Source organism: Rhinopithecus roxellana, chromosome 21, assembly GCF_007565055.1.
Source record: "Rhinopithecus roxellana isolate Shanxi Qingling chromosome 21, ASM756505v1, whole genome shotgun sequence".
NCBI lineage: Eukaryota > Metazoa > Chordata > Mammalia > Primates > Cercopithecidae > Rhinopithecus > Rhinopithecus roxellana.
Genome location: NC_044569.1, coordinates 2,450,629 through 2,467,737, shown reverse-complemented (window position 1 = coordinate 2,467,737; position 17,109 = coordinate 2,450,629). Strand labels below are relative to the sequence as shown.

Below are 17,109 nucleotides of genomic sequence, written 5' to 3'. Positions count from 1 at the left end.
CTTGCTTTTGTCACCCAGGCTAGAGTGCAATGGCACCATCTCTGATCACTGCAACCTCCGCCTCCCAGGTTCAAGTGATTCTCCTGCCTCAGCCTCCCGAGTAGCTGGGATTACAGGTGCCCGCCACCACACCTGGCTAATTTTTGCATTTTTACTAGAGATGGCTAGATTTTGCATTTTACCATGTTGGCCAGGCTGGTCTCAAACTCCTGACCTCATGATCCGCCCGCCTTGGCCTCCCAAAGTGCTGGGATTATAGGCTTGAGCCACCACACCTGGCCTAATATCTTTTTTTTTAGAGAGACAGAGAGAGACAGAGAGAGAGAGACAGGGTCTCACTCTGTTGTCCAGGATGGAATGCAGTGACATGATTATGGCTCACTACAGCCTCGAATTCCTGGGCTCAAGTGATCCTCCCACCTCAGCCTCCTGAGCAGCTGCGACTAAAGGTGCACACCAACATGTCCGGCTAATTTTTAAAAACTTTTTGCTGAGACAGGGTCTCCCAGGGTCTCCCTATGTTGCCTAAGCTGGTCTCGAACTCCTGGGCTCAAGCGATCCTTCCACCTTGACCTCCCAAGGTGCTGGGAGCCACCCCACCTGGCTTATTTACATCTCTCTCTCTCTTTTTTTTTTTTTTTTAAGGCAGGGTCTCAATCTGTCACCCAGGCTGCAGTACAGTGGCACAATCATGGTTCACTGCAGCCTCAACTTCTTGGGCTCAACCAATCCTCCCACCTCAGCCCCCCTGGGTAGATGGGACCACAGGCATGTGCCACAATGTCCAGCTAATTATTTTTGTAGAGCTGGGGGTCATGATGTTGCCCGGGCTGTTCTCGCACTCCTAAGGTCAAGTAATCCTCCTGTCCCAAAGTAGTGGGATTACAGGCGGGCACCACAGTGGCTAGATCTATTTACATCTTTGATTTGAAAAGCCAATCTCATGAAAAAATATCAAACATGAAGTTTTTTTTATTCACCCAAAGTTTTCTAATATGAATCTTTCCAGTAAAAAAGAAAAAAAACTCTATAAATCCTTACTGCTGTAGAATGTTCCTTCTTCTCATGCAGGCGGGCACTTCGACGTTCTTCTGAGTAGGCATGTTGTTTTAAAGCATTGAAAACATGGTTTGATAGCTTTAAATCCATTCCAATTCCATCTCCTACCTGAAACTCAGGTGCAAACTGCCAAAAAGAAGAATTAGCATCTAAATATTTTAAAATAGGGACAGCTAAAAAAACAAACAAAAAAAACCAACAAGAAGATTAATCTTTCATGTCTTACTCAATAGATGATCACACTAGGAAACCAGAACTCATAGCTACTACAGAGAAAAAAATTAAATAACTCACAGAAAGAGGAGCAATACTATTTAAGAAATTACAACCCAAAGGAAGGCATTTATTCCAGGCATAGAAAACATCTCATCACATCCAAAACTAAGGTCTTTCAGCATGTGTGTTGTATTTTGCTTTTAGCCAAAGGACACAATATCGAACTGTGAAGGCTACACCAAATCTTACCAAAGAAATACAATTTTGTAATTATTTGTGGAGAGTGGGTTGTTATAGCAGACTATGATCACACCATGACAATTATGCTCTAGAACTGTGCAATTCAGTTAGGTTACCACTAGCCACACTTGGATATTTAAGTTAATTAAAATTAAATTAAAAATTCAGTTCCTCTATTATGGCACCCAAATTTCAAGTGCTCAACAGCAAATGTGGCTACCATATTGAACAGCACACATATAGAACATTTTCATTACCATAGAAAGTTCTATTGGACAGAACTCTTCTAGAATCAGATCTGGACTATTTCTAGAAATGATATAATTGAATATGTTTACTTAACAAGCATTTGTGCTTTAAAATCTAAATGTTTAATATATTATATTAACTACAATATTTATGAAGGATTTAGAATGCCTTTTTTTTTTTTTTTTTGAGATGGAGTTTCACTCTTGTTGCCCAAGCTGGAGTGAAGTGGCATGATCTCGGCTCACTGCAACCTCTGCCTCCCGGGTTCAAGCGATTCTCCTGCCTCAGCCTCCCGAGTAACTAGGATTACAGGTATGCGCCACCACACCCGGCTAATTTTGTATTTTTAGTAGAGACGGAGTTTTTCCATGTTGGTCTGGCTGGTCTAGAACTCCCGACCTTAGGTGATCTGCCCACCTCAGCATCCCAAAGTGCTGGGCTTACAGGTGTGAGCCTCCATGCCCAGCCTAGAATGCTATTTTTTAAAATTACACTTTACTTCTGATTTTACACAGGTAGTTCAGGCACAAGATAATAAATTCAAAATGCACAAAAAAGTATATGATGAGAAGTATTTCTCCCTCCCACTCATATTCCCCAATCACCACCATTATCTGTTTTTTGGGTAGGGATGCTATTTTATACAAATATGATGAAGAATAAATGTTATTTTCATAATAACTACTTATTAATTTTAGAATCAATGTGAGTCAAAATAGTTTTTCAACACTGTTATGGAATTTTATTCTGAGGTACTTTATATTTTCATTAATGTCTCAGTGTTCATGATATTGCTATATTGTTATCTAAAAACATCTTTAGAAAGAAAGATATTTTTAGAAGTCTAAGATGTTATATTGTAAAAGGTATTCAAGCAAAACTCTAAATTCAGAGACAGATGCTTTCTGTAACTTACATTTTCCATTCTTGCCGTGTTCTTTCTCCCACACACAACTTCATCATGTTTGGTGGTGATACCTTTCCCTTTTCCAATAAAGCCCTTTTTAGGAGTGGGAACCGGTTTTGCTAAAGGCAATTGAAACAAGCCAGGCATATAAAAATAGCAAAGACTACATTGCTGCATTCAACATTGTCTGAAAAGACATTTGAATCTAAGAGTAAATTACCAAATGAAATTCAAAGAAAAATATAAAAGTAAGAGTTAATTGAAAAGATTAGTCTTCCTATACCCCTATTCTGCTGCCCCCAGAAAGTAAAAGCTTTGGTACCTGGTCTGTAGGGATCATCACGAGTATCCTGCCAGTCAACTTCATCTTCAGAGCTATCGCTGTCTTCATAAGGATGCACTTTTCGATAATTTTCAAAGGAAATGGAAACTTAAAAAGCAAAAATAGTTGAAGATTTACTTAGGAGCACATTATGAGTGTTTTCTACCACTCAGTGGAGCTGTCACAATAAGGTTATAGTACCTTTGCTATCTCCATTGAATTTTTTTTCTTCACGCCTAAGCTGTGCATCATATTCTCTGTCATATTCCATCTGTAGCATCTGAGCCAGCATAAGGTCACTGGAAGTATCAATGTTTTCTCCAGTAATAAATGGTCCTTCAGCAACGCTATTCAAAATAAAGCAATATAAACTAATATAATGTGCTTAAGTAAACAGAGGTTGCCAATTATCAGAGTAGGAGGTGCCTTTTCCATGTTAAAATTCAAAGAACTCTATCAAACCATTCACCTTCTCCTGCACAGCTAGGCTTAAGACCAATGGCATGCACCTGTGGGAGTACCAACTAGGGTTAAGAGAGCTAGGAGAGAAAGCTAAAGGTTCTATAACAAAATCCACACTGAGACCTAGAATTTATTTGTTCTGAATGAAAATCTGAGGCCGGGAGCAGTGGCTCATGCCTGTAATCCCAGCAGTTTGGGAGGCTGAGGCTGGTGGATCACCTGAGGTTGGGAGTTCGAGACCAGCCTGACCAACATGGAGAAACCCTGTCTCTACTAAAAATACAAAATTAGCCAGGCATGGTGGCACATGCCTGTAATCCCAGTTACTCGAGAGGCAGGAGAATTGCTTGAACCCGGGAGACAGAGGTTGCGGTGAGCCAAGATTGTGCCACTGCACTCCAGCCTGGGCAACAAGAGCGAAACTCCATCTCCAAAAAAAAAAAAAGTCTGGATGTTTCATTCATCCATAATGAAAGAACAGGTAAATATTCATGAAAAGATAAACTAAAAACACTTGATCAAAACTGTACCTCATCTAGTTCAACTGCGGCATTAACATGATATAACTCAAACTCACAGACACAGTGGTTTGTCCAAGATAATAATGAAAACCAATGCAACATCAGGACTAAAATTCAAATATCAGTGGACTCTCAACATGGTGCTTTCTTCTGCCCTGCTTTTTCCAAACCACTTGTCATGACAATTACTCATCAAATCCTAAAACTCTGCTATAAGTTGCTAGATAAAGTACTTTGTGAATTTTACTTACGCAACTTCAGGAAAAACGGCAGCTTCTTCTTCTAACTGCAATTCTTTGGCCAGCTGTTCACTCATTACATCAGCCAACGAACAAGATATCGTATTCTGAGGGATAGCCCATGGACACTACCAAAAAAGAAAAAAGAACAGCTCAACTCATCATAATGAAATAAAGCACCTCTCATTTTACAAATAATGTTATATTTTGAGAATTAAACTATGTAGTTAAAAACCAGAAATGAATAACTAGCTATTTGCAGATATCATCTCAAAAGTAAAAATACCTCCCAGGTCAAATTTAGTCAAGGATATATGTAAACTAAAATAGCCAAAAGCACTTTTTAGCCTGCTAAGTAGGTATATCCTTAAAGCTGAGGGGAAGCTTCAGGCCCACTGGCATCCCCCCACTAGCTCATGAGTTCATGTAATTCCTCTTGTTCCAATCCTTGCTCACCAAGCTACTTTCTGCTTATAATCTGATTTCTCAAGTAGATTTTCCTATAGGAATAGACTATACCAACTAGCACAATTTGAAGCCTAATGGAAAGTTATATCTCATTCTAATGTAAGCATTGAGTCATCTAAGTGTACAAATTAGTCAGCCCCTCTCAAAACATCTTAGGATATACTAAGACAAAAACAAGAACAGGCCAAGTGCGGGTGGATAACCTGAGGTCAGGAGTTTGAGACCAGCCTGGCCAACATGGTGAAACCCCATCTCTACCAAAAAGACAAACAATTAGTGGGGTGTAGTGGTGCGTGCCTGTAGTCCCAGCTATTCAGGAGGCTGAGGCAGGAGAATCACTTGAACCTGGGAGGTTGAGGTTGTAGTGAGTAGAGATGATGCCACTGCACTCTAGCCTGGGCAACAGAATGAGACCCCCTGCCACACACACACACAAAAAGCAAGAACAAACAACAAAAATTTTATTTTTTATTTTATTTCTTTTTTTTTTTTTTTTGGAGACAGTTTCCTCTGTCGCCCAGGCTGGAGTGCAGTGGCAGGATCTCAGCTCACTGCAACCTCCACCTCCCCGGGTTCAAGCGATTCTCCTGCCTCAGCCTTCTGAGTAGCTGGGTTTATAGGCGTGAGCTACCATGCCCAGCTAACTTTTGTATTTTTAGTAGAGATAGGGTTTTGCCATGTTGTCCAGGCTGGTCTCGAACTCCTAACCTCAGGTGATCTGCCTGCCTCAGCCTCCCAAAGTGCTGAGATTATAGGTGTGAGCCACCAAGCCTAGCCCCAAAATTTTATTTCTGAACTTTAGAAGCTGAGAAACAGGCTCTTAAAACAATACCAATACACACAGTAATATTCTGTCAGATCCAGTTGACCTTCCTCAGTGACACACTCCTGCCTCAGCCTTCTTGAAATCAAACTGCAGGTTTTATTTCAAATTCATAATTTTTGAGGGGGCAAGATGCTTTACTTAGCAGCAGCAAATGATTACATTTTATAGCCTACTGATTAAGACCTTCAATATTGAGTAAGATGCCTAAGCATCTCCTGAACTTGCCCAGCTCTTTCCATCCCTCTTCTATAACTCTACTCCAAGGTATCCCATTCGCTGGGTTACTTTCAGAGCATCCTGACGAATCTTTCTGCTCTCAGTCTTGGTAGTTTCCATTCTCCACACTGTAATACAGTAATTGTTCTAAAATGCAGATGTGATGGGTTCCATCTCCTTACTCAAAATCTCTTTTATTATTTCCCATTGCTTTTAGGATAAAGTCCAAACCCATTCCTTAACTACTACTGAGTATCTAATTTAGAATATAGCATAAAATGATATCTGTTTTAGCCACAAAATTATTTGATCAAGTTCAGCCAGTGTAGGCCCTCTAGTTGGTCTAAAGGCCTACTGCATGACACTCAGAGACAACTGGGCAAGTGACCTTTGTTCAGGTTCCACAGTACTGACATTCAGGAATTTACTTAGCTCAGGCTATTTGGGTGGAGCACCTAAGGGTGACAAATGATAACTATATTTATGCCTGAGTGAATGAGAATCAAGTTTTATCTAGTCTCACCCTGAGATTGAGGAAATACACCTGGCACCTAGCACATACCTACCATACACTATCGCAGAACTGTTCCAGCCTTCCGTAAAGCCAGACTTGGGAGAGATGAAGAGGCTTCCTGAAGGTCTGGTGTGACTTTCATTCACTCTGTAATTGAGTGGAGAACTCTCTTGGTAAGGATTTTAAAGTCTAGAATCTTGAAGCTTTCTATCATCTGGAGAACATAGCTAATTTTTTGGCCTCATGACTCTGCTGAGTTCCTTCTGTATCCTCTAGGTAGAAGATACAATGCTGTTTAGCCTAGAAATGTTTCATCTGATCAGTTTCAAAGTCCAGGCTCCAAAAGGCAGGTGACTGTTTAACTCAGAATTTTCAATCACATTTGGCAATGACTAACAGTTGCATAACAGACAATATCTGAATATTCACTATATTTAAGTAATTTGGTTAAATACACAAAACTTACATAGATTACTTAAATCACACAACAATTGAGTGGACAACGATGTCCACCTCACACTGAGGCAACTTCCTTGGGTGAGGTAAATAAGTAAAGATTTCAGAAAGGCTGCCACTCCCATACTTTGAAATCAAACCCAAACTCTTCAATCCATCCCCATTTTATGGATTTTAAAACTGAGATACATAAAGGCTTTTCTTTTAACCCAAGATAACATCATACATGGAAGTACCAAGCTCTGAACCAAGGCGATGCCAGGCTGCACTCTTAGCATTTTGCTATACAGCTTCCCTATCCCCTCACCCTGGAATGTGTGAAGCAAACTGCCCTACTATCTGCAATACAAAATCCAAATTCCCCACCCTAGGCAACATGGCAAGATATCATCTCTACAAAAAAATTTAAAAACTGCCGGGCACAGTGGCAAATGCCTGCAGTCCCAGCTACTCAGGAGGCTGAAGTAGGAGGAGGATCATTTGAGTCCTATGATTGTGCCACTGCACTCCAGCCTGGGTGACAGAGTAAGACCCTGTCTCTAAATAAATAAAATCCAAATTCCTCAGCAAGGGATGCCCAACTTGCCCTGATTTATCTGTCCAATCTCAACCCTCTTCCATCCTACACTCTAGTGACACTAACTGTATGCCAAAGATGGCATACTTAGGCCATGTGCAGTGGCTCACGCCTGTAATCCCAGCACTTTGAGAGGCCATGGCAGGCGAATCACCTGAGGTCAGGAGTTCGAGACAAGTCTGGTCAACATGGAGAAATCCCGTCTCTACTAAAAATATAAAAATTAGTATTTTTTATCCTAATTTACACTACAGGCATGGTGGCGGGTGCCCGTAGTTCCAGTTACTCAGGAGGCTGAGGCAGGAAAATCGCTTGAACCCAGGAGGCAGAGGTTGCAGCAAGCTGAGATCCCGCCACTTCACTCCAGCCTGGGCGACGGAGTGAGCCTGTCTCAAAAACAAACAAAAAAGATGGCATACTTTCCCCACTGCATGCCTTCACACATTCCTTTCTCTACCATTGGTTTTTCTTCCTTCTTTATTTACACCAACTAAATGTCGCCTCCTCTACAAGGCTGTCTCAGTGTTACCAGAGCTGGACCCTTTCCTTTGTGCTCCCATAGCAGTCTGCAAACACTGTTCATGCAGAACTCATCACTGTATTAGAGCTCGTGCATTAGCCACAATGGAGCATGAGCGTCTTGAAGGGTAGACACTTCTTATCCACCCTCAGAGCCCAGCATAGAGCTTTGGATATAAAGACATTCCAGTATTTCCTGAGCAGTATGTGCCAAAAGAAAACACTGGAGCGATTGGCTGCAGAAGTCTGATGTCTTTCTACATCCTTACTAATCTAATGTCCTTCCCCCATCTTGGAAAGGCTGCCCTTTTGCCTGCCCACTTCAGAGGCTTCAAGTCTGTTGCCATCTGTTAATTAATTCTGCTAAGGTATTCAAGTATTAGCTGACACTCTGTCAGAAGAGGCAAACATGACAGGCAGGAATTTTGTTATTTTGAGGCAGAGATCGACCTACTCACAGATACACTGAATCAGAAAGGGAAACATGTAGAGACCTCAAACCGCACCAAAGCATCCTCGCTGTCCACTCCTACTGACCCTAGACTCTAGAGACTATACTACCCTGTACTAGCTCAAGTGGTCCACCTCACACTGAGGCAACTTCCTTGGGTGAGGTAAATAAGTAAAGATTTCAGAAAGGCTGCCACTCCCATACTTTGAAATCAAACCCAAACTCTTCAAGCCAACAATTAAAAGCCCTCCATCCACTTTTTCCAGGCTGTGAGAGGGACAGCTTCTGGGGTCGGGAGAAGACCCCCTGGGTTTTCCCTATAGGCACAAGAAGTTTGCTATCCCAAGTGCTCAGAAAATTTACTGCAGGCTCCTCCTATGAACAGATACCATAGGTGGTATGTAAGGGAATCCTCTGTCATCTGTGACTCTTCAGTAAACCGCTCTTTGTAAAAAAGCTAACGAGATGGGGGAAATGCCCTCCATAATCTTGCTCCGTCCTAGCTATCCAAAGTCATTTCCTACTATTCCACTCATCAACACAAACTCCCTATAGTGTCACAATCTGATGGGATGCCTCATACAATCCTTTCCAGTCAGCAATTCTTCTTCAAAGGACATCCATCAAGCTTTTCACCAGCCTCTTGGTTCCTTCTTTCCTATTGCTAAATAACCCTAAGACCCACCCTGTTTTCCTCTCCTTTGCAAAACCACCCCCACTGAACTCTGTTCCTTGGGGTTCTTCACTACTACCGCATGCTCCCCCACCTGGCTGGCTGCACATTAGTGGGGAATCATCTCTCTTTCCTTCCACTTCCTAAAGATATGACCTTCGCTGCTTGTATCATTGTTTTTTTTAAAGGTTTCCTGCAGACAATTATGGGTGAAGAATCAAGTAAAATTTAAAACGGCAGCTGGGCGCAGTGGTTCACGCCTGTAATACAAAACTTTGGGAGGCTGAGGCGGGCCGATTGCTTGAGCTCAGGAGTTCAAGACTAGCCTGGGCAACATAGTGAAACCCCGTTTCTACTAAAATACAAAAAAAAAAAAAAAAAAAAAATAAGCCAGGCATGGTGATGCACACTTGTAGTCTCAGCTACTCTGGAGACTGAGGCACGAGAATTGCCTGAGCCCAGGGGCGGAGGTTGCAGTGAGCCAAGATTGCGCCACTGCACTCCAGCCTGGGCGGCAGAGTGAGACTCTGTCTCCAAAATAAATAAATACATAAAAGAAAACCAGCAAACATGAAACAGGCACACAGTAACAAAAATTCAGTCCTCTACTGGAAGCAAGTCAAGAGAAATGTAACCTACAGGAAGGTGCCCTTTCTAATCATACAGCCAGAAGACATAATCTAAGTAGAATATTTAAGTAAGTAATTTTTCAACTCAAGACAAGTGTCTTTGAAAAAAATAATCTGGGACTACATAACAACACTAATCCATTTTTTAAAATTTTTTTGGTTTTAGAACAGTCTTACTTTTACAGAAAAAAAACTGCCAAGATAGTACAGAGTTCCCAAATACTATACTCAGTAGTTTATCTTATTAACACCTTATTAGTATTCTACATTTGTCACAATTCGTGAACCAATATTGATACATTTTATTATTAACTAAGTCCATACTCTACTCAGATTTCCTCAGTTTTTCTCTAACATCCTTTTTCTGTTCCAGGATCCCATTCAGAATACCACATTACATTTAGTTGCCACGTCTCCTTAAGCGCCTCTTAGGCTGTTGAGTTTCTCAGAGTTTCCTTGTTTTTGATAACTTTGACAGTTTTGAGGTGTACTGCGAATTTTTTTTTTTTTTTTTTTTTTTACAACTCTCTATCAACAGAGCTACACACTTCCTCACTTTTGCTTACAGTTTGCCAATCCTCCCTTCTTGGAATATCCCCTAAAATTCTTTGTCCACAATAGTAGTTAGGCATTTTGTAACTTGCACCCTGGTACTCTGAGAGAAGGATCCCCAAGACCCATTCAGAGGGTCTATGATGTCAACATTTTCATAATAGTAATAATACATTATTTGTCTTTTTAACTCTCATTCCCCCAAGAGTGTGGAGTTTTCCAGAGTCTACATCAGATGTGATGACATCATCACTGATGGCTAATGGAATGTGTGCTTGGTATTCTGGTGTTTTCTAAAATTTTCTAAAGAGTAGATTTAAGATACAAATGCATTTGTAGAGATTAACCCAGTTTGTTCTCAGTATTTCTACTATGCTCTTATTACCCGTCTTCACTTATATCTGCTACAATCTACTTAGCTGTGAGGATGGATTTTCTTCAAATACTTCAACCTCACAGCAGGTTGAATGAAAAAAGAAGACAGAAGAATCCAGATAATAAGTCAGATGTTAGAGATTTGCAAACATATAAAATACTGTTCACTAATTTTTGTTTTCAGATATAGTTTTCTTTTGGCCAGGTGTGGTGGTTCACACCTGTAATGCTAGCACTTTGGGAAGCCAAAGTGGGAAGATTGCTTGAGGTCACAAGTTCCAGACCAGCCTGAGCAACACAGTAAGATCTCAACTCTATTTTTTTGTTTGTTTTCTTTTTCTATTTTTCTCATATGTTCTAATCTATTTTTCTAAGTTTTCTTTAAATATAAAAATGTTATTTATGTTAACATATGACTTCTTTTTTTTAAGCCAGCTAAATTTAGCAGTGGGGAGGTTGTATATCAACTTTAGTGACACCAAAGTTAATAAGTTCTGGTAACCCACTAGCATCAGACTAGCATGACTTTTAAATGACTTAAAATTTTTCTATTTCTCAGTTTTAATTTAAGATATGATAAATATCAGTTGATATAATCAATGTAAACAAAAGACATTTGGGGTCCTCAATTTTTAAGAGTATAAAGAAGCCCGGGCCAGGCATGGTGGCTCACACCTGTAATCCTAACATTTTGAGAGGCCAGGTGGAAGGGGGTGGGGTACTACTTGAGCCCAGGAGTTCAAGACCAGCCTAGGCAACATGGTGAAATCCGATCTCTACAAAAAAACACAAAAATTGGCCGGGCACAGTGGCTCACACCTGTAATCCCAGCACTTTGGGAGGCCAAGGCAGGAAGATCACAAGATCAAGAGATCGAGACCATCTTGGCCAACATGGTAAAACTCCATCTCTACTAAAAATACAAAAATTAATTGGGCATGGTGGCACGCACCTGTAGTCCCAGCTACTCAGGAGGCTGAGGCAGAAGAATTGCTTGAACCCAGGAGGTGGAGGTTGCAGTGAGCCAAGATCGTACCACTGCTCTCCAGCCTGGTGACAGAGCGAGACTCTGTCTCAAAAAAAACAAAAAACAAAAATTAGCTAAGTGTGGTGGCACTGGCCTGTAGTCCCAGCTAATCAGGAGGCCGAGGTGGGAGGATTGTTTGAGCCTGCCAGGTCAAGGTGCAGTGTGAACTGTGATTATGCCACTGCACTCCAGCCTGGGTGACAGAGTGAGACCCTGTCTCAATTTAAAAAGAAAGAGGCCGAGGCAGGCGTATCACAAGGTTAGGAGATCGAGACCATCCTGGCTAACACAGTGAAACCCGTCTCTACTAAAAATACAAAAAATTAGCCAGGCGTGGTGGCGGGCGCCTGTAATCTCAGCTACTCGGGAGGCTGAGGCAGGAGAATAGCTTGAACTTGGGAGGTGGAGCTTGCAGTGAGCCAAGATCGCAACACTGCACTCCAGCCTGGGTGACAGAGTAAGACTCTGTCTCAAAAAGAAAAACAAAAGAAAAGAAAAAGGAAGAGGCTGGGCATGGTGGCTCACGCCTGTAATCCTAGCAGTTTGCGAGGCCGAGGCGCATGGATCACTTGAGGTCAGGAGTTCGAGACCAGCCTTGCCAATACGGTGAAATCCCGTCTCTACTAAAAATACAAAAATTAGCTGGGCGTGGTGGTGGGTGCCTGTAATTCCAGCTACTCAGGAGGCTGAGTCACAAGAATTGCTTGAACCCGGGAGGCAGAGGTTGCAGTGAGCTGGGAGCAAACCACAGTACTCCAGCCTGGGCGATAGAGCACCTCTCCATCTCAAATGAAAGAGGGGAGGGGAGGGAGGAGGGGAGAGGAGCGGGGAGGGGGAAGAGGAGGGGAGAGAAAAAGAAAGGAAGGAAAGGAAAGAAGGAGGAAGGAAAGAAAGAAAAAAGTACTGACTAAAAAGTTTTGAGAATCCTTCCATTTTTCAAAACCCTCCTCAAATCTTCACCTCCTCCATGTAGGCTTCTGTCACTTTGGTTTTCCAAAAGGTTAGAGAAAAAAAGGATTAATGAAAGTACTTTCGGCCGGGCGCGGTGGCTCAAGCCTGTAATCCCAGCACTTTGGGAGGCCGAGACGGGCGGATCATGAGGTCAGGAGATCGAGACCATCCTGGCTAATACGATGAAACCCCGTCTCTACTAAAAAATACAAAAAACTAGCCGGGCGACGAGGCGGGCGCCTGTAGTCCCAGCTACTCGGGAGGCTGAGACAGGAGAATGGCGTGAACCCGGGAGGCGGAGCTTGCAGTGAGCTGAGATCCGGCCACTGCACTCCAGCCTGGGCGGCAGAGCAAGACTCCGTCTCAAAAAAAAAAAAAAAAAAAAAAAAAGAAAGTACTTTCAGCCTGTTTCTAATTGTTTTGCCTTTCAAAACACTGTCCTCCCAATAGACAGCATCTAGAAATCCCAGAAGCATTTTTGTTGCACAATGAAAATGGAATTGTATAGTTCTGACAATGTACACTTAAATAAAAATATGACTGTTAAATATTTTATTACTGAATTAGTTTTGTAAGTGAAATTTGTTCTGAGATTAGGATGTATTCTGAATACAGTTTGTCTCATTTGACATTTTTATCAGCCTTTACCAATGCTTAACTGAAGGACTTTAACATACAAAGTATATATTTATAATACTAGTCTGTCTACTGATTTCATCCTTTTATGTCTACTAATCTTGACCTTGTAAACAAGGCTTTAAGGAAAAATACACAAAATAACATGCAGATGGTAACCACATTTGTCAATGCAGTATCTCAGATTCTTCCAACAGTTGTATGAGAACTTTTATAAAATTAACTTTCCTTTACTTAATAGCTAATTATTGACCCCTTTTCCTGTTAAGACCTAGCCTGAAGATCTAATAAGTTTCACAGGTGACCTTTTAAATGGGAACAAATATTCTGTGTTAGCATGTAAAGAACAATTATGAAGCTAAAAAAGCTAGACTCCTTCACGACCTTAATTTGTGGAACAAAAAATCCCAATGGAAGCACTCCGCTCTCAAGCAGACCCTCCATAAAGTGGCAGAAAAGTATTTTCATCCATATAATCAGAGTATCATGAAAAAGACCTGCCTGGAAACCAGAAAGCAAATGTGAAATAAAGGTCTTTAGTTTGCCATTCTATGAAAAAGTTTAAACGTCAAAGCTTACGCAGATCATGAAATTCATAACCACTTTACAGTCCGTGGCGTGCACATGAATATTAGCGTCGAGGGAGGAGGGTGCGCCTGGGTTTTATCTTTTACTACTTCAAAAACAAGAAATTTCCGAACTGGGATAACCACACTTGACAAATTAAGTAAACAGCTCCCTAAACCAACTTTCTGTCTGGCTAGCTGTGTATTCGGCTGACTCACTTGGCCCGTGAAAAACAAGATCGTGCTTGTTTCCCCTCCACTATCAGCGTGTGTAAGCCAGTACTGCTCAAATACATGCTACGGTGACACAGAAAGTACGCTGAAGAAATAGAGAGCCTTAACCACTCAAGGTGGCATTTGGGAGATTCAGCCGCCCTCCGCCCCTCTTTCCGCTCCCTCCATCCCCACCCCGGCACCCCCGCGGCCAGTGCCCCCTTGCCAAGGTCGGCGGGGTCCCGCCCCAGAACTTCCCGAGTCGCCCACGAAGCCGCCCTTTCCGAGCCTTCCGAGAGAACCAGCCCGTGTGACCAAGGCAAGTACTCCAGCCTCCTCTGCCACTTACCTTGCTGGGTCCCCAAGCCGCTGCCGGCCCGGGCTCAGGCGATGCCACTCCTACCAGATCCATTCGGGGATGAAGGCAGAGACAAGAACAGAGCAGAGAGGTGGCAAGATGGGAAGCAGGCTCCGCCGAGGCGACAGGCGGGGCAGGGACAACTGGCTGCTGATGCCGGAGCGGAGGTGACAGATGGCGGCGACGGCGGCGGCCGCGTCCGGAACTGAATCTCTCCTCTTCCGCCCTCTTCGCTAGGACAGTCGCTTGCAATTGGCCACACGCCCCTAGCTCCTCCTTAAGGCTTCTTTCCCCGCCCCCGGGAGGGCTACTTCCTGCCGCTGACCGCCGGGCTCGGGGAAGCAAGGATCAGCTGGCTGTCGCTTGGGGTCACGTTGCCTATGTCGGGCAGGGCATGGCAAGAACTGGGTGTGGCTTCCATTGGCCCAGGCTCTGCCCTGTCCCCGCACTGCCATCTCCTTTCCTCCTTGGCACCCCGAGACTGCAGCTGGATCTAAACTAGATTAGACTGGTGGATTGTAAATAAATAAACTAGGCTTTCTCTGTTCATTCATTATTTCCTGGAGCAGTTCTAAACTGGGATGACTTGGGAGACAGAAAATGGCAGGTTTATAGAGGGAAAAGGCCTGGAGAGGACGGTCGGAGTTTGTGGTGGTGGTTGTTGGGGGGCGGGGCGTGGAATGCGGAAAATGTGTAAAATGTGTTATGTAACAGTGAACAAAAATAAGACTGCATAATGAAAGTTTTGATTCTGTATTTTGTACAGAGATTCTAATAAAATGACCATTTAAAAGATAACTAAGCATCGCATTTCACTTGGTATATCAATGCACTCTTCAAATCTTTCATGAACTTTTTAGTCCTCAGAATTACCCTGAGAGCTAAATTCTGTCATTATCTCTATTTTACTGATATTGAAACTGAGGCATAGAGAGGTAAAGTAATTTAGTTGAGGTCACACAGATAACAAGTGGCAAAGCTAATAAGGGGTGAACCCAGACAATCGGTTTGGGAACTGGACTAGTTGTACATTATATTTCGACTATAAACAATACACTGTCTATATGTTGTATGTTCAAACATACTAGAAATAGGTACTGAATAACTCTTTTCCCTAAATCTCAGTTCCGAGTCAGTATCTCTGTCCATACTTGAGAGCTCTGGGTTACTGATCTTAATGATTTCCATTAGCATGCAATCTTTGCCTCCTTTCCATTCCAGGTGAAAACATGTTCTGAATCCTCCAAACACTCCTATTGCAGTAAGGCAAACTTTAGCCATATGATAGGGTACAGACGTGTGCTTGGCAAGTGTTGCCTATATATGTGAATGTGTGTGGAAATTGTGTTCCTTCTTAGTGTTCAAAGGATTGTAATTGGAGGATAAGTAGTTGAAGAAAAAAGGGTGTAACTATTAATAGAAATGGACTTCTCAATTCTGGTTAGGAAAAAATAGGAGAGGCCTGGGCGTGGTGGCTCATGCCTGTAATCCCAGCACTTTGGGAGACCAAGGCGGGTGGATCACCTGAGGTCAGGAGTTTGAGACCAGCCTGGCCAACATGGTGAAACCCCGTCTCTACCAAAAATACAAAAATCAGCCGGGTGTGATGGCACACACTTGTAATGCCAGCTACTCAGAAGGCTGAGGCAGGAGAATCACTTGACCCTGGGAGGTGAAGGTTGCAATTAGCTGAGACCATGCCACTGCACTCCAACCTGGGCAACAGAGCGAGACTCCATCTCAAAAAAAAAAAAAAAAAAAAAAAAAAAAAGATTAAAAGGAAAAGAGCAGACCGGAAAGAAAAGCTGAGATGCAGTGTATGACAAAAATGTACCAGTGAGAGACTATTTGGGGGATATATCAGAAAAGGACAGGAAGTCGAAAATAAAACTAGGAATCTGAATTTTGTTTTGTTTTGAATGTAAAGGAGAAAGAGGTCAGATTTTTTTTTTTTTTTTTTTTTTTTTTTTTTTTTTTTTTTTTTTTTTGAGACGGAGTCTCGCTCTGTCGCCCAGGCTGGAGTTCAGTGGCCGGATCTCAGCTCACGGCAAGCTCCGCCTCCCGGGTTTACGCCATTCTCCTGCCTCAGCCTCCCGAGTAGCTGGGACTACAGGCGCCCGCCACCTCGCCCGGCTAGCTTTTTTTGTATTTTTTAGTAGAGACGGGGTTTCACCGTGTTAGCCAGGATGGTCTCGAACTCCTGACCTCGTGATCCGCCCGTCTCGGCCCCCCAAAGTGCTGGGATTACAGGCTTGAGCCACCGCGCCCGGCCAGATTTTTTTTTTTAACTTTTTTCTTTTCTTTTCTTTTTGAAACGGAGTCTCGCTCTGTCGTCAGGCTGGAGTGCAGTGGCGTGATCTAGGCTCACTGCAACCTCCGCCTCCTGGGTTCAAGCGATTCTTCCGCCTCAACCTTTCAAGTAGCTGGGACTATAGGCGCGTGCCACTGAGCCTGGCTAATTGTTGTATTTTTAGTAGAGACGGTGTTTCACCATGTTGGACAGACTGGTTTCCAGCTCCTGACCTCGTGATCCGCCCACATTGGCCTCCCAAAGTGCTGGTGTTACAGGCGTGAGCCACCGCGCCTGGCCGGAAGAGGTCAGATCTACCCAGATGTCAGGAAGGATTCCTTAGAATAGATGACACTTGATCTCAGCCTCACAAGATGACCAGGCATTGGTGAGATGGGCTGTAAGGTGGAGCGGGACCTTCTGTACAAGGGGAGCAGTCTTCAGGGTACCTCAGAAAAGACCAGGTGATTTGGCATGGTCAGATGCAGGGCTCAACAGGGACAAAGTGAAAGAATGGGTTGGAGAATGCAGGGAAGGACCAGGTCCAAGACTTTTTTGGTTTTGTTTTTGACACAGAGTCTTGCTCTGTCACCCAGG

The 17,109-nt window shown here is 42.9% G+C and overlaps 1 protein-coding gene across 2 annotated transcripts in view; it reads right to left on the bottom strand.

Annotated features, from left to right (window-relative positions):
• RIOK3 (RIO kinase 3) overlaps positions 1 to 14,885 on the bottom strand; it is a 30,834-nt gene extending 15,949 nt beyond the window's left edge. The window contains exons 1-7 of one of the 2 annotated variants that reach the window (XM_030926020.1): positions 14,214 to 14,879; positions 6,292 to 6,386; positions 4,228 to 4,343; positions 3,195 to 3,340; positions 2,994 to 3,101; positions 2,681 to 2,790; positions 1,042 to 1,185 (exon numbers count right to left, since the gene is read on the bottom strand). In XM_030926020.1, the coding sequence (XP_030781880.1) occupies positions 1,042 to 1,185; positions 2,681 to 2,790; positions 2,994 to 3,101; positions 3,195 to 3,340; positions 4,228 to 4,343; positions 6,292 to 6,294 (627 nt within the window). In that variant the 5' untranslated portion in view covers positions 6,295 to 6,386; positions 14,214 to 14,879. Of the gene's footprint in view, positions 1 to 1,041; positions 1,186 to 2,680; positions 2,791 to 2,993; positions 3,102 to 3,194; positions 3,341 to 4,227; positions 4,344 to 6,291; positions 6,387 to 14,213 lie in introns of both variants that reach the window. The other variant, XM_010383236.2, reaches the window with a different exon arrangement.
• Between the last annotated feature and the right edge of the window lie 2,224 nt (positions 14,886 to 17,109).